Source organism: Paralichthys olivaceus, chromosome 14 (genome assembly GCF_024713975.1).
Source record: "Paralichthys olivaceus isolate ysfri-2021 chromosome 14, ASM2471397v2, whole genome shotgun sequence".
NCBI classification, from domain to species: domain Eukaryota; kingdom Metazoa; phylum Chordata; class Actinopteri; order Pleuronectiformes; family Paralichthyidae; genus Paralichthys; species Paralichthys olivaceus.
Window position 1 is genome coordinate 6,348,748 of NC_091106.1, and position 25,013 is coordinate 6,373,760.

Consider the following 25,013-nt stretch of genomic DNA (forward strand, 5'->3'; position numbering starts at 1 on the left):
CCCCTGTAGAGTTTACTTTTGCTTCTGTATTTTGAAACATTACATTGCATCACAGTGTTATAAACATGAAAAGAGCTTTAATAAAGTCTGATCAGTTTGTCTGGATGTCACAGACAACAATCAGTAAAAGCCGAATGTGAATATTCCTACACCTGGTGAGTGTTTTAATCTCAGTAGCGTTTTACCTGAGCCAAGTAAGTTATGATTTCAGTTGTTTCCATTCAGGATTATGCATAAACTATGTAACAGTTTTGCACCAAACTTGGTGGAGAGATGGGACCAGGCCTGAGAAAAGCCCTTTAACTTTTGTTGGGAATATGGATTAAGGGACAGATGCAGCATTTTATACTTTAACTGTGTCGTATGATAAACTATTCATGCACTCAGAGAGCACATACCCTTGCCAAGGCTCAAAAGTCCCCTTATGAAACCAAATTTAAATTCACAAGATCAGATTTTTATTGGGATCAGGACCAAGTTGTTTGTTGTCTGAGTTTTTTCATCACAACAATGTAAAAGAAAGTTTAAAAAAAAAAAACACTAGCAAACAAACGCTGATGAAAATGAAACCCCCTTGGTGGAGTTAGGAAATCATTGAGGTTATCAAACCACTTTCCTTTTTTTCTTGTCTAGGTCATGAACGTCCCGCAATGCCCTTACAAGGATAACTCTGTGGGTGTTATTTATATAGCACTGCTGTTACAGAGAAAAACAAATTAAAGAACAACAGAACACCAAAGACATCAAACTAATTATTACATTAATGAGTGCTATAGCACATAAATCAGTTGAGGCCATTGATAAAAGAAAAGTGTAAAAAAGACATGGAAAAGCCATTTGGGGAGGATTTTGAGACAATTTTAAAACAGACAGTGACATTTTAAGTCATTCCACTGAAACCCCACCTAAACATCATCGAGCCACTCGATGAGTTTTCTGTATTTTTTTGTCACTGTTTATTTAAAGATTCAGTGTGTAAGCTTTATGTGAAAGAGATCTATTGGCACAAATTGAATATAAAAGAATCCTCATGATTTTTTCACTAGTGTGTCTTAATAAAAATTGTATGAATTGTTTTCTTCACCCTAGAGTTGGCCCTTTATATTTACGTCGAGGGGGTTCTCTCTACTGAGGCCGCCATGTTTTTTACTGTCATCCAAACAGGACAAACTAAACATCTTTTGAGTTTTTATGACAACTGAAGGTTTCCACAGGTTCTCTGTCATGTTTGGAAGCAGAGGGTGAGGTGAGGGGTGTTCAGCTGCAACGTGCAACTTCACCACGAGATTCTACACACAGAACCTTTAAGGCTGTGATCGGGATTGTCTGTTTGTCTGTCGCCTTTTCAGGACCAAGGTCGGCTCAGGATTACAACAGCAAGTTTAACTGAGAGCAGCATCACCTCAATGAAATGATAGTTTGTTCATTAAATCAGGTTTGTTAACAGAGCCTCAGTATTGTACTTCAGATAACAGCAGTTCAATAACATCGTGCACATATTAAAGCTCCAGCTAAACCTACACTGTGGATTATTAGCTTTAGCTAACATGGAGCCACTGACACAGTTGATCTAACATCACTGACAAACGTAAACTAATGTGCTTCACTTTTTTCCTCTCTCCTCTTCATCCGCTTCCTCTTCTGATGTGCCCTCTGATTGGCTCTCCGCCGACGCTTGCAGCCAATCAGCCGCCGCCTGCTCTGGAGGAAGGAATAAATGCAAGATGGCTCCTCATATAAAAACAGTCTTGTGGCTCGCCCTCAACGTGCGACTAAATAACTCTTTACACCTCGTCAGGCTGAAGTATTTGTCCGCTAAGAGTTCTGAGGGGTAGCTCCAGCTGCAGATTGATATGCGAATGGTTGGTGGGGAGAAGACACCGGAGGGACAAAGAGGGACAACTTTGAAGCCATGAATCGGCGGTGAAGTCGCTCCTCGGCGGACAGAGTTGGTGTGGCCACAAGCGGGAGCCCGGGCCTCGGCTAGCTAGCGTTAGCCGCTAACTAGCTGATGACTTCACCCACTGTGGACTGTCGCGTTGGGAACGTTAAACGGCAAAGAGGGGACAGTCCTCATATTAGCGCTGGACTCTTGAATGCGGGGCGTGGAAGGCCTTAAAATCTCTGACCATGGCGGTATCAAGGTACACCGACTCTCCTATGTGCCCGACTGTCAATTACAGCCAGCTAGCTAACCTGCTAATACCTGCTCTCTGTTCATTTGGCGAAGAGTGGCGCGGCGGAGGAACCATAGCTGCTAAGCTAACAGGCTGCTAACATTATGGTGTAACATAGTCTCTACTCGTGGCTCGGGTTTGTAGGCCAGGGGACGGACTGGACTCACGATCCACTGTGGACTCATGTTCAACTGCAAATTAAAGTTCAAACATAAATCTTCAGCGTTTCGTGGTCCTCTACTGACGCTTTGTAGTGAAATGCTAACAAACGTGGCTCTGTACAGTCACTTTCTCAAACATGAGATGCCGTCATAGGTTACCTGTGGTCACAGAGTACTCTCTGCTGAAGCTGGACAAGTTGCGTCCTCTCTTCGATGCTTGGACTAACACCCCGCTGCTGCATTCTCTTTCTTACGTGGTCTCGTCCAGTGTTGTGATTGTTGTTATCACTCCACGTGGTGTCAGGGGTCTTCTTCTCCACAGCAGTGGACTTATCTGTCATTAAGCTGAAGAATTAGTGGTACCTGGGGTCACGACCTGTCCGTCTCTAATCTACTCCCCTTTATTAATAGACCTGCTAATGACCTCGGGGCCAGACCAGGATCGTTAAACAGGTTGCCTAGGTGCAAAGCCAAACTATTAATAATACATAATGGTTTTATCCATGTATGCATGCGTCGCCATGAAAGCTTCTGTCATCATTAACTTAATTTGTAGTTAAGTGCATCCTCTTAGTGCAGACACAGTTTAAAAATGAATATGGATCATAAAAACAGACTTAGATGCAGTGATCTGCACATAAGCGTTATAAACAACTGTTGAAAAATGCAATATAAAACGTTTTTTTTGCCTCGATCCCAGTTATATTCCCAATAATATTATTGAACAGTTCCAACCTCGTTATTTTGCAGAATTCCGTTTTGTGTTTATCTATGTATTCATATAGAATTTGGCGAGAGGTATAATAAACACAAATAAAGGTTCTTCCAGTTGGATTCAAAGTTTGACAGTTGTCTTGCACAGTGGAGCATCTAATATTTGAAAAGAGGAATTGGTTCAGTGCTGTGCACATTGTGGTCTTTAGGGATTCTGTTGACTGTGTTGTATTTTGTTTTTTGTCACCTGTCTTTAGACTTGATCGTTTATTTATCCTGCTTGACACTGGCACAACACCAGTAACCAGGAAAGCAGCAGCCCAGCAGCTTGGTGAAGTTGTCAAACTCCATCCGCATGAACTCAATAACCTCTTATCAAAGGTGTGTATTTGAGACAACCTTCTGTGAACATGCCATTCACAAGCCTCCATATGATAATATCTTCTTGGGCATGTGAAATAATCTTGGTTAAAAAAAAAAAAAAAATTTGACAAAGTGCCCAAATTTTGTCTTTTGTTGACAGTTTTAATTTCTGTTTTTATTTCTTTAATAGGTCTGACACTTTCAGCTGAGATTTCATGTGTGACAAATTAAATCTATTTTCTGTCAATTACAAGGTCTTGACCTACCTAAGGAGTCCCAACTGGGATACTCGAATAGCAGCAGGCCAAGCTGTTGAGGCTATTGTGAAGAATATTCCTGAGTGGGACCCGGCCCCCAAACCTAAAGAAGGTGAGCTCATCGACATGTTCATTGAGATACTAATGTATTATATGAAAATATGACTTGTCAAGATGTTTTTGGATCATTATTAAATTATACACAAAGATGAAACATAACAAAGGTCAGAAAGAAAAGAGGAGGAACAAATAGTTAACTAGTGAAGTGAGTACTATGTTCTGAATTAATCCATCACAGTTTTGTATGTGATAATACAATGCGTGAGATAAAGTTATCAGTAAAACCAGTGACAACTTATAGTGAATGTTATCCTGTTATCTGTTATCCTCCCACAGTCATCTGACAATGTAACAGCATTTGACTGTTAGTAAAACCGTAGCCCAGTTGGACACCTATAGACAGCTTATTGTCACAGTGTTCACTAGTCAGCTGACAGCAGTGACTTGTTTCCTCTCTCGCTCACAGTTTTTTTCCAGACTTCAGTCTCGTTGAGTGCGCCATCAGATATTTGCCTGATTGACAGGTTTTCTACCTGGTTCATTATTACAGTTAAAAAGACATCATAGCTATATATATACCTGTTTTCATCAATGAATTGCTTGTCTCTGTGGTGACAGAACATATTCCACCAGACTTCAGAAACTCCTACATGTTAAACTGAACTCATGAAACTCACAAAGGCCGATTAACTCCGGAACAGTCACTATTGATAGACTTGAAAACAATTACCTAGCAGCATGATAAACAACCCATCTTCAAAAAAAATTTTTTTAATTTTTTTAAACCCTAGTTTTAGAAAGGAATATCTTATATTACTCCCAATATACATCCTTTCTGTCAATAGCAGTAGAGTGTAATTTTTTTAAAATTTTTATTTGGTTTTTACACTGTGGAAAAAAAAAAACCCTGTTGTACTTTTAGTTAAGTTGTGATGTCAATTGTGTGTATTATTTTATTGTTCAGTTGATTGATATGAGATTGATCTGAATGAAACAGGTGGATGGAGGAAAAAGAGGCATTGTCAACTTAATCTGCATCAGTACATATTGACTAGTTAATGAATCAGAGGCTGAGACATGAATGTGCAGCTCTGAGACTCTGTCTGTTTCCCATAGAGTCTTGTGAAGACTTATCTCCAGAGGACTCCCCTTGTGACCGGTTGAGTTTCTACCACTTTGACATCTCCCGCCTCCTCAAACATGGGGCCTCTCTGCTGGGATCTGCCGGGGCTGAGTTTGAGCTACAAGATGACAAAGCTGGTTTGTAGTGTTTATCTTTGTGTTTTCAGCTGATGGAACATCCACACTGTTAAACTTTGACAGATATTGATTTGTGTTAATTATTTTGTGGAGATTGCAACCTGTGGAAAAGAACAGTGTGAATTATTATAACTGTTAATATAAGACGAGGACGATGTTTGTTGTTTGCTATTCTGTCTGGCACACAGCTTTGGGTCTGTGTTCTCCAATCTGTTAGTTCTGACTTGAGTAGGAGGAGTCTGTTATGACTTTTGTTTGCTTAACAAACTTTGTGCAACAGATTTACTCCCCCGTCACTACATACTCATATCTGGTGAAGCATATAATTAACTGAGGCTGGACCACTCCAACATCAACACAATGCAGCTGATTTGATAATTTTGCTTTCTAGATACATTTATCTCCAGAATGGCTGTTGTTCACATTGCATTATTCTCATGCAACTACAATGTACTCTTCCTCCATTTTACCACACTCTTAAGTTTTCCTGCAATGTCATGTCTTAATCTTTAGGTGAGATGGACCCTAAAGAACGACTCGCTCGCCAGAGGAAGCTTCTTCAGAAGAAGTTGGGTCTAGACATTGGTGCTGCTATTGGAATGGACACAGAGGAGCTGTTCAATGACGAGGACCTTGACTATACCTGTCAAGCAAGTGGACTAAAAGCCCATGGAAGCAAAGCCACAGCTGGATCCAGCTCCCGCAACCATCTAGTAAGTCTCATTTTAGCCTCTCAACTTGGAGTCCTTTTGTTTTAACAAGGTTCTTGGTGCAAGCTGTAGCCTTGCGGGGAGAGGATAAGGAGTTTTGAGGCAGGGAGTGTGCGTCTGTTTTTTTCCATTTTCAGCAGTGTGATGCTCTGCATTGAGACTGTGGTCATATCCTTACTCATCTGGCTAAGTTGAATTAGTAAAGCCAAGACGGGCTGGTTGTATCTTGTCTCACAATGTGGGAGGTTGTTCCTGTGAAACTGAAGTTCAGATTTACAGATGTGCAGAACATGTTTGGTAGTTAACATTTTGTATTGCAGCACAAAGGCTTGTCTGAACAGAACATCTGCCTAAAAAGCCACAATTTGGTCATGCAGATGTTGTCATCTTCCCTTTGGCCTGACAATCGTTGGTGAATAATTTTTTTTCTAAACCTGTTTTGAATCAAACCTTGTGGGGTTTTGTTGTGTGACCATTTTTTTTTGTCTTGGATCATGTCTGGTTTTGAACACTATAAGTTCTAGTGTCAGTGCAGTATTACAGCATTTTATATCTCTGCCTCATTGGTATGTTAAATGGGCTGCCAATAAACCCTCTAAAAGTATGTCTGACAAAGTTAATCCTAGATAGCCTTATTAACACTCTGCAAATTTGTGTATTTATAGTAGGGCTATAAAAATTTTCTAAATGAAACCGCGGTCCAAACATCCACGGTTTCAGTTCCCGATACACCAAGACAGGACCGCAACACGCCACCCTGCTCAACTCCCATGCTGCCACAACAGCATGTGCAGCCTGTTGCGTGTGTGCGAATGCGTCTATCACAACCATGGGACCACGACCACACATAATCTGAACACGGAAGTGACTAGTAACTTCAGAGCAATGATTGTGGTGGTCAGAGAGCTATCTGTTCTACCTTTACATTAACGCTGCCCAAAAAAATCCATTGGAGGAGTTCTCAGCGAGAGGAGAAATCCTGGTTTACTTCTGGTTTCTGACCAGCTCTGAAGGAGCAGCAAACTGTCTCTCTCTCTCTCACACACACACACACACACACACACACACACACACACACACACAGTATGACTGTTTATTTTTCTACACTACTCAACACTTCGCTTCCAAAACAGAACAACTTCCGTTGGTGACCCTTCACAATAAAAGTCCTAAACAGATACACTGCTTTTGATACAGTAAACAAAAATGCACTGACCAACCTTCCACAAGAAGGCAACTAAATAAAATAGCTTACATACATTACTTTTAAATAGCCAAACGTTACACTATAAAAACTAACTGCATATAGTTGATTATTATAATATATATTTGAGTTCATTAGCTATATTATTAGCTATATATTGCTTTTCGTGTCTCTTTCCTTCTATTGTATCGATAATTGTGGAAACAATGAAATCCTGATATTTCCTGACTATAATCCTGGCACCAAAATTTTATATCTTGAAATCCCTACTCGTGAGCAGAAACCTTGTCTCTAAAGTCGGAGTCAGCAGGAAATCATCTGGTGGATTGTTTATTCCTTATGGGGTTTCCCTGGAGCTGCCGGCCGGTATATGCCAGACTGAATTAATAGACCGATAGGATTGAGGTTAGCCTGTAAGAGAAGCTGTTGATATTGAATGGAAGTGAATATTTACTTGAAGCAATATGTACCATTTAGAGATTGATTATATTTCATATTAGAAGATAGGTAAACATACCACAGTATAGGATATTAATCCTTTATTGTGGTCTGTGTTCAGTAGTGATTTATAAGCTCCAATGCTTTTGTTTTCAGCCAATTCAAGCTGCTGAGTTAATTGACTCGGAGTTCCGACCGGGCATGAGCAATCGTCAGAAGAATAAGGCGAAGAGGATGGCTAAACTAGTGGCGAAACAACGATCCAGAGACATGGATCCAAATGAAAAGAGGTAGGATAATGCTAACTGTGTACCAACAATGTTTTACAATGGATGGCGAGTTCTATTATCTAGACATCCCGGGTAGAGTTTATTATTCTGTTTTTGCCCTTTTTTTCTCATACACATGGAAGGTGGTTTCTTAAGCTACGGTCAAATGTGGTTCCATCAGTGCTCAAGGCTTGGTCTCATTTCATCTTGTCAGATCGGGGGCTTTATATGCAAAGTTGATGTAGTTCTAATAATACAATGATTTCTTTCTCCTCTAGTAATGACAGTTTTGAGGGTGAACCTGAAGAGAAAAGAAGGAAAACCACCAATGTAGTTATTGACCAACCAGCAACGGAGCATAAAGTCTTAATCGACAACGTTCCAGATAACTCCTGTCTTTTAGAAGAGGTAAGAAATCAAAAACAAGCCAAGTGCTTCATGATTTCCCTGCATTATTTGAAGGTCCAAAAGCACACCTAAAGAACTCAGTGGTTTCTCAAAATTTATCAAATGCGTTTACATTCGATACAGTGAGACATTAGGTCATTAATTATTTCTTCCTCAATTTAGTGATGTCCTGAATAGGGATGGGACGACGCATCGACATGATCAATAACGTAAATATGATGATTTGCGGAACTTGCGTCAACGCTTTGTAAGTGGCTGCGCACGGTCAAAGCATAGACTCACCTGACGAGTGAGCTGAAGCGAAAAAAATCACCCAAGATCATCTAGGTTAGGTCCCCAATAGGTGGACCACGGTCCGGACTGAACCCAGATGCTGTTTTATATGGACCCAGACTGTGACAGAGCATTTCAATTTTAACCTGTGCAACTTTTTCTTGCCTTTACGGTAGTCTCTTTTTAACCAGTGCAGCTTTTTCCGTATTTAGGGTAGTACATCCTGGCAGCACACGGTAGAGTTTACTTCTGTCACTGAACAAGAGGAAGTGCAATGTAGTTATATATTTAGAAGAAAAAGATTGTTGGCGTTAGAGCTCGGTGAACCTGTGTATCTTCGTGTCTGACCTCTGTCACACTGGTCCAATCAAGTAATATTTAAAATTGACACATGATAATATTCACTAGCTTATGCTGTCGGAAAATGCAATGTAAACTATGAATGGTATAAACTCCTCTATTAAGTCAGTGGTGTAGCAGCTTTTGTAAGCAGGTCGTCTGGTTCACTTTTAGCACAGCGATCATTGGTTACATTGGTGCAGCACTTGTGTTATCATCATTATGCTGCTATCAGTCTTTCTGTTCCTGCTTGGGCTGAATATTGTAACATGTTATTTGCACACATGTGCTAAAAACATTTCACAGTTTGCACACCACTATTTTTAGTTGCATGTGTGAGCTCAACCCTCACACTCTGAAATGGTATAATTGACATTATAAAAACTGGAAATTATCTTAAGGTACTGCTGAAGTGTAACTGATGTCTTGTTTTCTTTGACACGAGTGGCCTCTGGAGAGCTTCTGTGAGGAACTTTGCAATGACCTCTTCAATCCTTCATGGGAGGTAAAGTATTTTTGAAATTGCATTATATCCTATACACACGTTTGTGTTTATATAATAACTTAAATGAGACCATAAAATGTATAAACCTGCTCAGGAAGAGCTCCCATTTAACACCTTTGTATTTGACTGATGCAAGATTTATGTAAACGATAAATTGAATTGTATGTGGTTGTTTACAGATTCGTCATGGTGCAGGCACAGGTCTTCGAGAAATCCTTAAATCCCACGGTGCTGGAGGTGGGAAGTTGGTGGGAAGCACTGTTGAACAGGTATTTCTTGTTCTCAGGATTTTCAACATTTTGTTGAGAATCAAACACAGCAAGAAATGTCTGGTGTTTTTGTTTCAGATGTTGCGGCAGCATCAGGAGTGGATAGAAGACCTGGTGATCCGGCTGCTCTGTGTCTTTGCTCTAGACCGCTTTGGGGATTTTGTATCTGATGAGGTAGGTCTTTAAGAACCTTTTAATTAGCCTAATTTACATTTAAGTCACATTTCCTAGAAAACACATTAGGTCCTAGACATGTTACATGTATGGGATGTGAGAAAATATGAAACTTATACTCTATTGCTCTGTTTTTTATCCATCTTATATCTCTCTCCCTATCCCAGGTGGTGGCTCCTGTCAGGGAGACGTGTGCCCAGACGCTTGGAGTGGCCCTTCGCCACATGAATGAAACTGGTGTTTTGATGACAGTGGATGTTCTGCTAAAGCTACTTAAAGAAGACCAGTGGGAGGTCCGTCATGGAGGCCTGCTGGGAATCAAGTATGCCCTGGCTGTCCGACAGGTACCACCTGTTTTCTGTGAAAATGATGAGCTGTTAAATGAGCACAGCAGGGTTCTACAATGTATTTGTTTGAGCACCGCATGGTCATGAATACAAACTGTAGGGCAGGATGAGTTCATGGACTAAAAGCTTTTTTTTGGTCTGGTAGCATATGAGCTACTTGTGGAGAGATGTCATTCTAAAGGCCATTCTCTCCGATCTCATAGCTGTATATGGTGATGTTCATCTGTCTCTTCCTTTGTGTTCCTCAGGACTTGATCTCTGTGTTACTTCCCCGGGTTCTCCCTGCCATCACTGTAGGCCTTCAGGACCTAGATGATGATGTCAGAGCTGTGGCAGCTGCATCCCTCATCCCTGTGGTGGAAGGCTTGGTACAACTACTGCCCAATAAGGTCAGAGAGGCAAAAACAGGCTTCCCTTAACAATTGCATTTTCACTCTCCGTTGAAGCAATTTTTCATACTGTCTCCATTCTGTCTTAAAATTCTATTCCTCCCAGGTCCCCAATATAGTGAACACACTCTGGGATGCTCTTTTAGACCTGGACGACCTCACTGCTTCCACCAACAGCATCATGACATTGCTGTCCTCATTACTCACATATCCACAGGTCCGACAGTGCAGGTCAGTCTCTGAAGGCCACATAACTACTGCTGTCTCAAAATGATACTAAATATTTTCTTGAATAAAGAGAGGATATATATCAAAACAGAACGACACAGCCAGCTCACTAACCACACCATATACTGTAATACTGGAGTAACCTTAAGAGGGAATCTAATGTTTGAATGTAGTCTAGATGCTAGATATCTTAGGTTGTGGCCATTAAGACAAGAAAGTAAAATGTTTTCAGAAATTAGAGAATTTGATTTAAAATATACATATAGGTCAGACACATTTCTGACATGCTCATAATCTACTGCCAATCCAGGTCCCTCAGATCATCAAGCATGTTTCCTTTAACGTACCTAGAATTAAAACTAAATCTCTTGTTTAATGTTTCCTATATGTTACTGTAAAGCACATATAGTTTATCGCCGTATGAATTGCACTGTAGCCATAAAATAAATTAAATAGAAGGATTTCTGGTATAAAAGGAAAATAAAATGATGTCAGCTGCTGGAGCACATTTATGCATGCTGGCTTCTTCAATCAGTAGATCTTGTAGCTCTTCTCAGTATGTAAAGCATGCAGCTAAGGCAGATATTTGGGTTACTGTCTGACATGTGGAATGTACTTTTTACATAATGTTACAAATGGCCTTAACCTACCTCATGTTTCTCTAGAAACTCTGTATCGGCCCATCTATTTTGTCATGCTGTATGGTTGTGTTCCACTTCCAATGAACCACTGAGCAGACATGTTCAAAACACAGTTAGATTAGCACTGACTTTTGAGTCAGCGGTTTTTTTTTGAGATGACAATCTTAGAATTTCTTATTTTCATACACTGTCTTGTCCACTCTAGCATGCAGCAGTCATTAACAGTCCTGGTTCCCCGGGTTTGGCCGTTTTTGAGACACACTATATCATCAGTAAGACGTGCAGCACTGGAAACTCTTTTCACTCTGCTGTCTAAAGCTGACCAGGTAAATTTGACTCAGAGCAAATGCACATTCATGTAAAATATGAAAAAGTATCTCCAATTAAATTTTATCCTATTGATTTTTTTTTTTTTTAGTTCACAGCTTTAATAGTAGCTCATATTTGTTTTTCTGATGGTGGTGGTTTATGTTTTTTTATATTCTTCAGAGCTGTGCCATTTGGATCAACCCCATCCTACAAGACATGCTCCGGCACATCTTCCAGTCCTGTATACTGGAAAGCAACGAGGAAATCCTTGAACTGATACAAAAGGTTTGCTGCATCACCCACATGATAACTTCATAGAATAAATTGACCTAGGGAAGCAACATTTCTTAAAATTCCATTTTCAATCAATAAATCAACTTGTTAGTAGCCTATATTCACAAAACTATATATGCCCCATAAAGCCCAATATATGCTTCTGCTTAGAATCTATGCTGTAGCTCCAGCAGAACCCAACGCTGATACCCGATGTGTACCGCCCCAAAATGAAACTATGCTTCAAGGTTACGCAGACTGCACGAGCTTTGATTGGTCCGCTTGGTAGCATCGTATTTCTCACAGAAAGTATTTCTGGAATCTCCTGCTTTGCCTTAGTTGGTTTTATGGTCATACAGACCATCTGTGCATGATCCTCTATCCTTAGCTATTGAGTTGGGGGGGGGGTTGTAAGTGAGGATTGCTCTGCCAGCACAGAGAGCAGTGAAATAGATGCTGCATGTAATGGAGCGTGTCAACAAATTACAATATTTAAAACACTCTTGAGAAAAGACGGGGTCTACCATAAGTGGAGCGGTGCATATTCTAAGATTAAATAGGTTTTTTTCTTTACATTTTTTGTGTATGAATGACATTTTGTGCTTTGCGTTATTTTGTATTGCTGTGTGCAGGTGTGGATGGAGCTACTCTCGCAGGCCCCTCAGCAGTACGTGGTTGCAGCCAGCTGTCCGTGGATGGGAGCCTGGCTCTGCCTCATGATGCAGGCCTCACACATTCCCATAGACCTGAACATGCTGCTGGAAGTGAAAGCTCGCTCCAAGGTTGCACTCATTCTTCATAGTTATTCTCAATCTACCATGTTCAGCTGGATTCTTGTGTTTATAGTGAGTACAGGTATGCAGTGGTTATGTCAGTATAATATATCTCAGGATGGTAGGAGATCTGTGTAGCAGATTTTACCCACAAGGTCATGACAATGCAAATGACTTGAAGACATCACACATAATGGATGCACCTCAGCAAGTTTGCTGGACGACAGACTAGAGGACAGTGTGAAGACAATACAAGAATCTTTCAGTCACAGTTCGCCTGATTTTCAGCCGGAGATAACACATTCAACCAACAAGTAACTTTATAGCTGGTTTGTTTAATGAGGTGTAGCTGAATGCTGAGGTGGAATGAATCCGAGTTATGGAAACAGTTTTACTTTCCATGTTCCAACAACTCAACATGTTTGTATATGAAACAGAAGGAGAAGCATGTTTTTATTGCATGATGGAAATAAGATGCCTGTTATTTTGCCACTCTACATTTGTGATGTGCATAAAAATGATGTGTAGTTCTAATTAATTTAACTGTAATGATGAATCTTGTGCTGATGCAGCAGGATAAGGCTGGTGCAAAGGCACGTCTGGGGACCAATCAGGTGAAGGAGACGGTCCAAGAGTATATAGCAGGTGCAGAGACTGTGACAGATGACCCAGTGACGAGGGACTATGTGGTGGTTCGAGCTCGTCTCATGGCTGCCAAGTAAGTTTGATTGTTCCATAAGAAAGAAAATGTTAAATTCTAATATTTGGACAAACTTGCTTCATCTCAAAGAAAAACATGAATTACCAGATACATTGTTTTTAAAGATGCTAACAGCCCTGATGATGTTTCCCTCCTCTCTTTGTATCTCTGTTATTCAGATTGCTTGGGGCTTTGTGTAGGTGTATCTGTGACCCTCAGCTCAATGCTGCATCTCAGGAGATCCGACCAGCTGAGTCCTTAGGCCAGCTGTTGCTCTTCCATCTCAACTCCAAGTCTGCCCTGCAGCGCATAGCTGTGGCTCTGGTGCTCTGCGAGTGGGCTACCCTGCAGAAGGTGAACAGTTTGGGCACTGAGTTTGTTTGTTGCTGCAATGATTACAAAATAAACACCTTTTAGGATGTGAACAGAATCAGGCTTTTAAAGGCCAAATATCTCTATGCATCTTTCCAATTTCTCTCAGGACTGTCAGGTGGTGTCATCCATGGTGCAGCCTCGTCTTCTCGCCATTCTGTCTGAGCAGTTGTACTATGACGAAATTGCCATCCCCTTCACACGTATGCAGAATGAGTGCAAGCAGCTCATTGCGTTGCTAGCTGATTCCCACATAGACCTTCAAGACCGCCTCAATTGTAGTGTTTTCACCATTGACCAAGCCAATGAACTGGTGAGTCAAGTTCATACACTAACGATATGCGATTTTTGAACAGGTATGTGCACCTATAAATATTCCCTTGTCCCCAAGTACCATTCTAGTGTTCACGTTAATTGGGTGTAAAGAATGAAGTGATGCGCCTCTGAAGAATCATCCAACAGGGAAATCTTTGCACACCAATTAATTTTCAAAGCTCCAAAGTACATTTAATCTATAGTGCAATAGAAATTGTTCTGCACAGAAACCTTGCACACGCAGTTTAATGTGTTTTATTATTCTTTTCATTCCAAAAATTCACAGTCAGTGATTCAGTGGAGTCGAGCAGTGAGGATAATTTTTTTTTGGCCCTCTCACATCTTGATAAAAGTCTGTTCAATCCTGAGAAGCTGCCAGGAACCTGGAGAATTTCATCTTCTCATCAAGGAGCTGCAAAACTATTCTCAAGTCTTTTTCAGGATGTCACCATTATTGAGACATACATTTAAAATTAAATTCTCTGATCCTGATCAGATCAAACTTACTGAAATGCCTTTGAGCAATTTGAAAAATGCAGCGAATAACACCTGAAAACTTCAAAATTAACTTCTGACATAAGAAGTTTTGGTTTCGGTGTGTAAACTTGATTGACACGTCATGGGGCTTTTATTTATAATTTAATTATGGGACAAAAATAGAGACCGAATTAAACAGATAAAGGGAATTTGTCTTGGGAAGACCACCAGTAACATTACTTTTGCAACTAAATATATATATTTGTTTAATATATATATATATATATATATATATATATTTTTTTTAATATATATATATTTAGCTGTCATAATATTTCGCTGCCATCACAATGACAAGTTTTCCAATTGCCTGACTGTAATTTGTTTTCCAAGTTTTAATTCCCTGCACTGACAGCTCTGGTATTAATGACTTGGTACCCAGCTGATTCTCGGCTCCAAAGGTTAATGGATATTTCACTCTGTAACAGATCGCTCTCTCTCCAGTCACTCACTTCCTCCTCTCCCTTGTTCCCTAGGTAACCACCATCTTTACAGAGTCAACAGCAGGTCTGAATGTGAATTCCAAACAGTGGCAGGCGCTGGACGGTAAACGTCAACAGGCTCAGTCAACGGTGATGGAGACCAGCACAGAATGGCAGCAGCTGCATCTGCGCGTCCACATGTTCACGGCCTGTGCAGTGATTAACCTGCAAGTGCTTCCTGACAAGCTGAACCCTCTGGTTAGGCCTTTAATGGAGACCATCAAGCGAGAGGAGAACACCCTGATTCAGGGTTACACTGCATCTTTCATAGCCAAGCTATTGCAGCAGTGCGCTGGACGCTCACCGTGCCCCAACCCCAAAATCATCAAAAACCTCTGTGCGTCAGCCTGCGTAGACTCTGCAGTCACACCCTCATCGGCCTGCCCTGTACCCCCTACACAGGAAAATGCCAAAGGTAAGAGCTGTTGATGCTTGGGGAAATCTTTAAGTCATTTGACCCAACATGTTGACTTTGCTTGCATGCTGCTGGCTATTTTATCTATTATTTCTCATGCTGTCAGTCAGTGGTTTGGAGAAAGACTGCATGCATCATATGGTCAACAAAACCCGTGGCATCATCACTCTGTACCGTCACCAAAGAGCAGCATTTGCCATCACTAGTAAGAGAGGACCAGCCCCTAAAGCCCCAAAAGCCCCCTCCACAGAGCTCCCTCCTGGCAGCACCATCAGTACTGATAATGATGAGGTAATGGAGGAAGTTCCCCACAAACATATTCCTCACATTTATCTTTTATTCACTACAGGTTGTGTTCAATCAATTTTTTTCCCTATTCATTTTTCCTTTTCAGGGCAGAAAGCCATTTCTCATCCAGAGAAGAGGGGCCGAGTTCTCCCTAACAACTGTTGCCAAGCACTTTAGTGCGGACCTCACCAAGTCTCTTCCGTACCTCTGGGACAACACAGTGGGACCACTGAGGACAGTGGTGACTGAAAATCAATGCATTGGTATGCTGATTGGGTTAATTGGATTTTTAAATCTTCGATAGACATTAGCAGCAGGAATGTCTTGCACTTAATGTGTTTTTGCCGACATGGCAACCTCTAGCTGTACACTTTCAGTTGGTTTTGTAAAAAGCTCAAATACTCTTCAAACAAGCATGATAATTGGCTTGTAGACCTCAAGCCTTTAATTGACTTAAATGTAGCTAATTGTAGCATTTTAGGTTTAAAATTCAGATTAAACCTGGAGTTGTCATGAAATCATTAATAGTTTATTTCACTAAGATGATCCACTTGTTGGTGGGCTAATGAACAGCCCATACAGGTTTAAATGTGAACAATTGTTGCAAATGTTTGGACAGTTACACTTAGTCCTTAATGTCAGCACAATTTGAAATGTAGTAGTGGTTTGCACTCTTTTCATCAAACTTTTTTTCTGGTTCATGAGGGTGTTATTTTAGGAACGTCCCGAGATAGTCTGTTCAAATTCGGCACATATGTTCTCTTTGACCACCCAAATCCTATCCCCTAATCTGTTAATCTACAGTCACTGTGATTTCATGAGTCTTGGAAAAAAAAGTTTATTTAGTTCTAGTTTATCTGTAGAGCTTTGTTCCAGATATCTAATGGTTTCTTGTTTTTACTGCAGCCTGGCCTCTTTGTTTGGGAAGCATTCTTGACTTGCTGTGCAGCCAAAAGGGTTTTTTTCTTAACCACACAAATCATTTTCTGGTCATCCACTAGATTTGTTTCTTAGTCTACCAGATCATTGACATTCTATTTGACACTGAAGAAACACCCAGCTGCCAAAGGATAATTTAGTGGCCAAGTGTCAGATTACTTTTGAACTCTTTGGGTACTTTATGTTTTAAATTGCTTTATCTTTCACACAGTTGTTTCTTTTTGACATAAACTGACTAGATTGTATGTAGTCTTGTTATCTCAGTGACCATGTTCCACTGAATCACTGTGCATCTTTTGTGTGTTCTAGATAGGCAGGTCCAGCTGGAGAGGGGAGACGCTGCAGCTCAGGACCTGGTCAACTCTCTGCAGGTTCTGGAGGTTATTGCTGGGGCCATGGCTTCTGAACTGAAACCTTTGGTATGAATCAGTCTGTACTGCTCTTATGTCTACTTAATCACTTACAAGAGCAAATAAACTGCATTTAGGGTGGCAGCAAAAGAAACTGATGCAGGTGTCTTAAATGACCCTTTATTAAATGTCTGTACTCTCTTCATGCTGTACTGCAGCTGCTGGAGCACCTACCACATCTGTTCACCTGCCTGCAGCATCCGTACACAGCTGTGCGTCACATGGCTGCACGCTGTGTGGGCGTGTTTAGTAAGCTGGCAATGTTGGAGACCATGAACAGTTTCCTCGAGTGTGTACTGCCCTGGTTAGCTGCTATCGATGACTGTACCAAACAGGAGGGAGCCATCGAGGCTTTAGCCTGTATCCTTCATGCAATGACACAGATTCCACTTTCATTATTTAATACCTAGAATGATAGATATGCTGTAATTGTCAAAGTATCAAACATAATACTGTTTAAAAATGAATTGTGGGGATTTGATTTGTCTTTTCTGTACAAAATGTTCCTTGACCAACATCCCAACCAGGTGTCATGGAGCAGCTGGACGTGGACATTGTACCTTACATCGTGCTGCTGGTTGTTCCAGTTCTGGGCCGAATGAGCGACCCCAGTGATAGTATTCGTTTTATGGCCACACAGTGCTTTGCCACACTCATCCGACTACTGCCATTGGAGGTAGGATCAGTCACACCAAAGATTTTAAGCAAACAAAAGAGATCAGCCGCTTATATCATTGTCATCAAGTGTTCTTCTTCTGAAGGTAATGTTTTTTCCACTTGTCTACCAGGCAGGTATACCAGACCCTCCAGCCATGTCTGCTGACCTCATCCGCCAGAAAGCCAGAGAACGCCACTTCCTGGAGCAACTGTTAGATGGCAGAAAGTTGGAGAACTATAAGATCCCTGTGCCCATTAAGGCTGAGCTCAGGAAGTACCAGCAGGTGTGTGTCAGGTTTCTGATTTCACTGCATCTCTGCAAAACCCACTCAAGCAGCAGATGAAAGATTCACCCTGTGTTTTTACACATTTTAACAACTTGTGGAACAATCAAGTGATTTGTGTCTGATCTGCCTCTACACCTCGAGCATGAACACTTTTCTGCTAGATTCAGGAATCACTTTAAGGGCTGCAGGCTGGCGATGTAGACAGCAGAGGTGGTGACTCGAAATGGTTTTCCTGACAGAGTAAATTTAAAGCAGTCAGGTGGAGATGGGGTGTGTCTATAAATGTTGGTTGTTGGCAGCTCTGCTGAGCTCAGCCATCCATCTCTTTAATGGAGCAGTGCAGAAATCCACTTAAAATGCTGCTACCAGTGTAACAGCTGTTGGGCAACACAACGCTGCGTGGTTTTCAACAACTACCTTAACTGATGTAGGAGAAGATGTCATTGTGAAACCCTTTGCCGTAACAATGAATAGGCTACTTTTTATTTAAATTATATGTTGGTGTTTTCAGTAATGTTCTGTCTCATCCTGCAGGACGGAGTGAACTGGCTGTCCTTTCTTAACAAGTACAAGCTGCACGGGATCCTGTGTGATGACATGGGTCTTGGAAAAACGCTGCAGTCCATTTGCATTCTGGCAGGAGATCACTACCTCAGGTACGCAGTCCAAACAGCTCCATTAGTGTTGCAGTTGTATGACTTTAAATTGTACAGCCTCAGTACACTGACTCATCACCTCTGTAATTGAATGACACATATTGAACCATTTAGAGGAAACATCAGTAACGTGGCTGTATCTAAGAACATTCATGATTAAACAGCTGAATAAGTTCTTCACAAGAAGCTTCTATATATTGGTGTATGTCACCAGTGTCGTATACTGACATACTATTACCACTGCTATAGCTAAATCACTGAAAGTACTACTACTTAATCACAATATTCTTTCCTTGTATTTTTTATTTACTGTAGAAACTGAAAACACAGACACAATCCATATATATATCTATAGGTGTTTTCAGAAATTGAAGAACTCGGGATAATCTCCTAAAATTATCTGAAGGAGCTGTATGTGACAAGTCAGTTGCTGCAGACAGTCTCTGGAGAATGTCGGAATGAGAGGATTTGAGAATACAGTGGAGATTATCTGTGGGCAAGTTGATTATCTTCCTGACACACAATTGACACAAAAATGAAAAAGAGGAGCCATACATTTTGAAGTCGTAAATGTGGAAAGACTCAACTTTTGCTAACTTTAGTTGATAAGAGCCGACGCCGATCTCCACATGCCGTAAACAAAAACATGAGATTTCTGCAGCAGAGTTTAAACATTACATCCTGCCTCTGCCTGCTGCACCACCACTTACCTGAATGCTCTGGAGATTTCTTTGCTGTTGTCAACAGGTCTCTGCAGAGAATCTCCTGCTGCGTTGTTGGTTTGTGATGTCTGGGGGAAAAAAAACTTCAGTCAAAAGATAACATTTCTCATTAAAGTTGAACCACAGTTAGTTTGGCCTGATTTTAGTTCTAAAAAACAACAAAATCTAAGCTCTATGTTAAACACCGTCAGTCTGTAAAAGTTTGGTATAAGATACCTTTTACTTATCAAAATGCCAGATACAGTACAAACATTAGACAAAGCAGAGTTTGAAATTCAACGGCCATTAGTCCCAGTTCTTATCCACTGGTCTGATCTCATGTTCATCTTTGTCCTTTTCATAGTGTTGTGTAGATAAACTTGACTCCACTGTGTGTGTGATGTTCTATTTAGGGCTCAGGAATATGCCAAGACTACGGCTGCAGACTGCAGCCCCCTGCCCTCCCTGGTGGTTTGTCCTCCCACACTGACTGGCCACTGGGTGGATGAAGTGGGCAAATTCTGCAGCAAAGAATACCTCAACCCTCTGCACTACACTGGGCCTCCTACTGAACGAATGCGGTAAGGATTAGTCAGTTTACTGCAAGACAATGATTCATGTGCCCTCAGCTAATCTTATGTAATAAAGACTGGGTTCATTATTATATAATATGTTTATTATTGTCATTTTGTTTGCAGCTAATTTATAAGCTTACATCCACTTAATGGGATTCATGAAACTGAATGTAATTTAAATTTACTTTTTCAGGTTGCAACACCAAGTGAAGAAACACAATCTTGTTGTGGCCTCTTATGATGTTGTGCGAAATGACATTGACTTTTTTAAGTGAGTACTGTTCCAGTAATGATTTTGAGTTTCAGAGGTGGGTGTCCCATTCTAAAACATTTTTTCAAACTTTTCAGAAATATCAAGTTCAATTACTGTATTCTTGATGAGGGTCATGTCATCAAGAATGGGAAAACCAAACTTTCCAAAGCCATCAAGCAGTTGGCTGCCAATTTCCGAGTCATCTTGTCTGGAACTCCAATTCAGGTGAGATGCCATTTTAGATCAAATTAGCCTTTTAAGTTATTTTATTGTTTACCAGTCAATTAATTATTATTTTTTGTCCTGCCATTTTTACCCTCAGAACAATGTCTTAGAGCTCTGGTCATTGTTTGACTTCCTCATGCCGGGGTTCCTTGGAACAGAGCGGCAGTTTGCCGCACGTTATGGTAAACCCATCCTGGCGAGCCGTGATGCCAAAAGTTCCTCACGGGAACAGGAAGCAGGTGAGTCAGCTCTCGGAAAACACTGACATGTTTTTCCCTCCAGTGTTACAGTTCCTCATACCCCATACTAAGCTGAGGATATTTACTGTGGTTGATGTTGCTTGCTCCCTCCAGGTGTGCTGGCGATGGAGGCTCTACATCGACAGGTGCTGCCCTTCCTGCTGAGGAGAATGAAGGTGGACGTGCTCCAGGACCTTCCTCCCAAAATCATTCAGGACTATTATTGCAACCTGAGTCCTTTACAGGTACTTGTTTCCCTAAACTAACTAATGCCCAATTCCAGGGTCCACAGGCAAACAGTTGGTCTGTCATTATAAACACATTAACACTGTTACTGCTGCTTTTCATTGCTATTTGAAACATTTGAATTACCCTACGGGGATTAATACACTTCTGATTCTGATATTTGTTATAGTTATGTTGAAGTGTAACAACCTGGTATGTTTCCTCGCCACCCGCAGGTTCAGCTGTATGAAGACTTTGCAAAGTCTCGAGCCAAGGCCAGTGTGGAGGACACCATCTCTGTGGCCTCTACAGAAGAGGAGGAAAAGCCCAAACTGAAGGCTACAGGCCACGTCTTCCAGGTGCCCAGTTTTATTCTATTATTGTTCTGTTTCCTTGAGGTCTTAGCAATATGTTCAATTTATTACCCTCTTCCTGCTTTGTGCACAAGAGAAACATAACAGGGACACAGTCAGTAAAACTGTAAAAAAAAAAAAAAAAATGTAACTAGAGACCAAAAGGCCATTGGGTTGCCGTTTTGTTATGTTAAGTGCAGTTTTTTCTCAGACAAGCTCCAGCATAAAGTAGGTTTTGGGGTAAAAGTTACACTTTACAGAGAAGTACAGTTCATCAAAACATTCATTGTTAATAGTAACTATAAGCCCATTGCTAAAATATGTCTCCTTTTGACCATGCAGTTATATTATCCTGCTTGTCTACATGTTTCAGGCTCTGCAGTACCTGCGGAAGCTGTGTAACCACCCCAGCCTGGTCTTGACGCCTCAGCATCCAGAATACAAACGTATCACTGAGCAGTTGACGGATCAAAACTCCAGCCTCCGGGACATTCAGCATGCACCCAAACTCTCTGCTCTCAGACAGGTAATGTGCAGGGAAGTCTGTTTTTACATTAGCAAGTAACTTAGACTAAACACATTTCCTGGTGATGAGGTGGAATAATGTGCGTGGGTGCGTTAAATCATGTGAAATCAAACCCATGCGGAGACATTCCTGACCAATCATTGTTTGCTGATCAACTCTCGTCACTCCTCTTCAGTTGTTGTTGGACTGTGGCCTCGGTTGTGGAGGAGGAACAGAGGGGGGCACTGAAGCGGTGGTGGCCCAGCATCGCGTGCTCATTTTCTGTCAGCTGAAGAGCATGCTGGACATTGTGGAGCACGACCTGCTGAAACCCAAACTGCCGACAATCACCTACCTGAGGCTGGACGGCAGCGTGCAGGCCGGCCTGCGCCACTCCATCGTTTCCAGGTCAGTGGATTGAATTCCACAGTCTGTTGCCTTTAATTGTGAGTGTGAGCTTAAGTTCAATTCTCCTCCCCTGCCCCTTTTTCTCCCCTCAGGTTTAACAATGACCCTTCCATTGACGTGCTGCTCCTGACCACCCATGTTGGTGGTCTTGGTCTGAACCTGACAGGAGCTGACACTGTGGTGTTTGTAGAACACGACTGGAACCCCATGAGGGACCTGCAGGCCATGGACCGCGCACATAGGATAGGACAGGTAGACACATGTAGCAAATACAGGTTACACAACACATTGATCACTATTGTTGAACATTAACAGTACGGGCTGTGTTTCTGCACAGCATGTGGAAATTTTTAGTTTTGAATTGCACAAAGGTGATCCAGAATCCAAGATGCTTCCGCAGCTGCACAGCAGGAAGCGACTTGTTAACCAGGGTTTCCTTGCTACATTATTAAACACGATCTTTAAACAGTGTTGGATTGTGCCACATCGCTGCTCGTGTCTGAAACCAGCCATACGAAGTGAACCAAATGAAACTGACAGGGAGGCAGACTGTCCCACTCTTCTCAGTGCATTGTGTTTGTTTTTGCAGAAACGGGTCGTGAACGTGTACAGGCTCATCACTCGGGGAACTCTGGAGGAGAAGATTATGGGTCTGCAGAAATTTAAGATGAGCATCGCCAACACCATCATCAGCCAGGAAAACGCCAGCTTGCAGAGCATGGGCACAGACCAGCTCCTCAACCTCTTCACTCTCGACAAGGTGAGACCTGCGAGTGTTTTTGTGTCAGATATGAAGACCAGACAGATGTCACAAAAAAACCCGGTGCGTTACAAAGATGACCAACATTGAACTGATAACTGCAAACACCCTGGTCAGAATTTAGCTTGGTTCACTCGGCTTGGCTGTGGATAGGACAAAGGATGTCATCTCTTCCTGTAGGGTTTTTCTCTACTCTGCTACTTCATCTTATCTTCAATTATGGGGAAGTGCAAACAATTCTGGGCCTGTGATATTCCGGTCGGTTGCACTTGACAGGTCTTAAATGTCATTCATTATGGTTTTCAAAAGTCTTAACTTCAACTTCAGCACAGGGCAAAATGTTATTTAGTTTCTTTGCCGTGCTAAAGGCTTTTGAAAATTAGTGGAGGTGGGGACATCTCTCGACTCTTAGATGTGACGCGGACGTGGACGACTCTGCATCGATTCAGAGACAGAACATCAATTCACGTTTTCCGCTACGTTAATTTTTCAGCAGTGTCCCACCACTGCATAATTAGGACCACGGCTGCTCCAGGATCAGGACAGACACAATAAAGGTCCAATCGTCTTTTACCGTGTTAGTCTCCTGTCCTCCCTCCTCACTCTCTGGCTGACCTGACTTGAGAGTACTAACATTTACTTTTTGTTTGTTGAATCGCTTTAGAGTTTATGAGGCACGTATTTAAACACATGCATGTAGTTCATCTGCTACACACAACACAAGACACGAGTCAGGACATCAGGGTTGAAGTGACCGGAATGATCCAGGTTTATTTGAACTTCACTGTGCAATGTGTCAAACACAAGCCTCTCACTGGCTTTTATTGGCTATAAATATAGATAGGAGTCAGATAATTGTATGTCATTATCCAGATAATGGACTCCCTGGACTGAAAGTGCTATTTTCATCTGACAAAATATCTTTTCTGGGTCTAGAAAAAGATAATCTTACACAAGCCTGTGAGCTCACATTCCTACATATTCCAGCTCGCATGGTTTTTAAGTGACATCACGTTTGGCTGAACTTCTGTGTTTATAAATGTGTTTCAGGATGAGAAGGGAGAGAAGGGTGAGCAGGTGCCGTCGACCTCAGGGAAGACCTCCATGAAGTCTGTGCTGGACGGCCTGGGAGAGCTATGGGACCAGCAGCAGTACGACACGGAGTACAACCTGGACAGCTTCATGCACTCCCTGCAGTAGCATCCCACGCGGCCTCCGTGTGCCGACCAAGCAGGACCTGGTCAGAGCCTGAGGAGGAACCCCACTGGTGCGGTCACCTGCCCCAATCCCACACTTACACCTTCAGAAAGCCATGAGGAGTCACTCATGGGTAACCGTTACAGTACATGTCCCAAAGCAATAACCAAACACAGCCAAAATAAGAACTTAATCCTCATGTTAGTGCACACACATGCTGTCAGTCACAGTGTTGAAGCATTTTCTTCCTCTGACATCCCATAATTCCTTCAAAGCCTTTACAAAACTACAAATAGAATCTAAAGTATGATGACGATGTACTGTTAGCAACAAATGTCTTCAGTGTTAGTTAAAAGCAGCCTCAGCTCTGTTCAGTGATGTTCCTCTGCTCTTAATGTGCATTATACTTATACTTTACAGTTACAGCACCTGGTGCTACGTTCACAACCCACTTTTTCCCCTTGCCAGAGTATACAGTGTTAACTGCTTCAGACTCCATTACCCAGCTGCCCCTCTACCCCCATCACCAAGTCTTAAAAGCACTGCTGCGCCCACACAGTCCTGTCAACACCTGGATACAAACACTATGGCAAAAGGACACGGGGCGAGAGCGCCAAGCTCACCGGAGGAACCACACGTCATCGGTTTTCTGGATTTTTATAGCACCACTGGAGCTTGACATGACTCCCTTCCTCCAGGTGGCGCTAGTTTTTACTATGTCAGGAGAATCCATTCTCATGACCTGTGGCCGTCAGAGGCTCCGGTGGAGAATTGATGTGTGTGTGTTGACAAGTGTAGAAAAGAGAAATGGTGTGGGAGAGTTCTGGACTTTAAGCAGCATTACAGAGACTGAAGCTGGTACCTGAAACTTGTCACAAGTATTTTAAAAGAATAATAGACTTGTACATATTTCTGTAATTGCTGCTTTTTGTTTATGATCGTGGAATTGTAATAAATTCTACAAACCTTTGAA

The 25,013-nt window shown here is 41.7% G+C and overlaps 1 protein-coding gene across 2 annotated transcripts; it reads left to right on the forward strand.

Annotated features, from left to right (window-relative positions):
- The first annotated feature begins 1,710 nt into the window (after positions 1 to 1,710).
- On the forward strand, positions 1,711 to 25,013 carry btaf1 (BTAF1 RNA polymerase II, B-TFIID transcription factor-associated). Of its 2 annotated transcripts, none has more exons than XM_069539155.1 (38): positions 1,711 to 2,144; positions 3,310 to 3,433; positions 3,670 to 3,784; positions 4,849 to 4,992; positions 5,506 to 5,705; positions 7,501 to 7,634; positions 7,892 to 8,021; positions 9,079 to 9,138; positions 9,318 to 9,407; positions 9,486 to 9,581; positions 9,749 to 9,925; positions 10,177 to 10,317; positions 10,424 to 10,548; positions 11,392 to 11,512; positions 11,676 to 11,780; positions 12,401 to 12,550; positions 13,114 to 13,259; positions 13,421 to 13,595; positions 13,723 to 13,926; positions 14,942 to 15,362; positions 15,469 to 15,653; positions 15,757 to 15,913; positions 16,899 to 17,008; positions 17,158 to 17,359; positions 17,527 to 17,675; positions 17,788 to 17,940; positions 18,478 to 18,599; positions 19,714 to 19,881; positions 20,069 to 20,146; positions 20,224 to 20,353; positions 20,451 to 20,592; positions 20,707 to 20,837; positions 21,054 to 21,176; positions 21,544 to 21,696; positions 21,872 to 22,083; positions 22,176 to 22,335; positions 22,673 to 22,843; positions 23,894 to 25,013. In XM_069539155.1, exons 1-38 carry the CDS (start codon positions 2,131 to 2,133, stop codon positions 24,041 to 24,043), a joined length of 5,568 nt encoding a protein of 1,855 aa, XP_069395256.1. In that variant the 5' UTR covers positions 1,711 to 2,130; the 3' UTR covers positions 24,044 to 25,013. The 2 variants fall into 2 exon arrangements, with proteins under 2 accessions (XP_069395256.1, XP_069395257.1); XM_069539156.1 differs by having other exon boundaries at positions 1,735 to 2,144; positions 13,117 to 13,259.

Excerpts from the sequence above, each read along its gene's own strand:
- btaf1 (XM_069539155.1), top strand. Across the intron at positions 4,993-5,505 it reads GCTACAAGATGACAAAGCTG|GTGAGATGGACCCTAAAGAA; the intron begins GTTTGTAGTGTT and ends CTTAATCTTTAG. Across the intron at positions 12,551-13,113 it reads AAGTGAAAGCTCGCTCCAAG|CAGGATAAGGCTGGTGCAAA; the intron begins GTTGCACTCATT and ends GTGCTGATGCAG.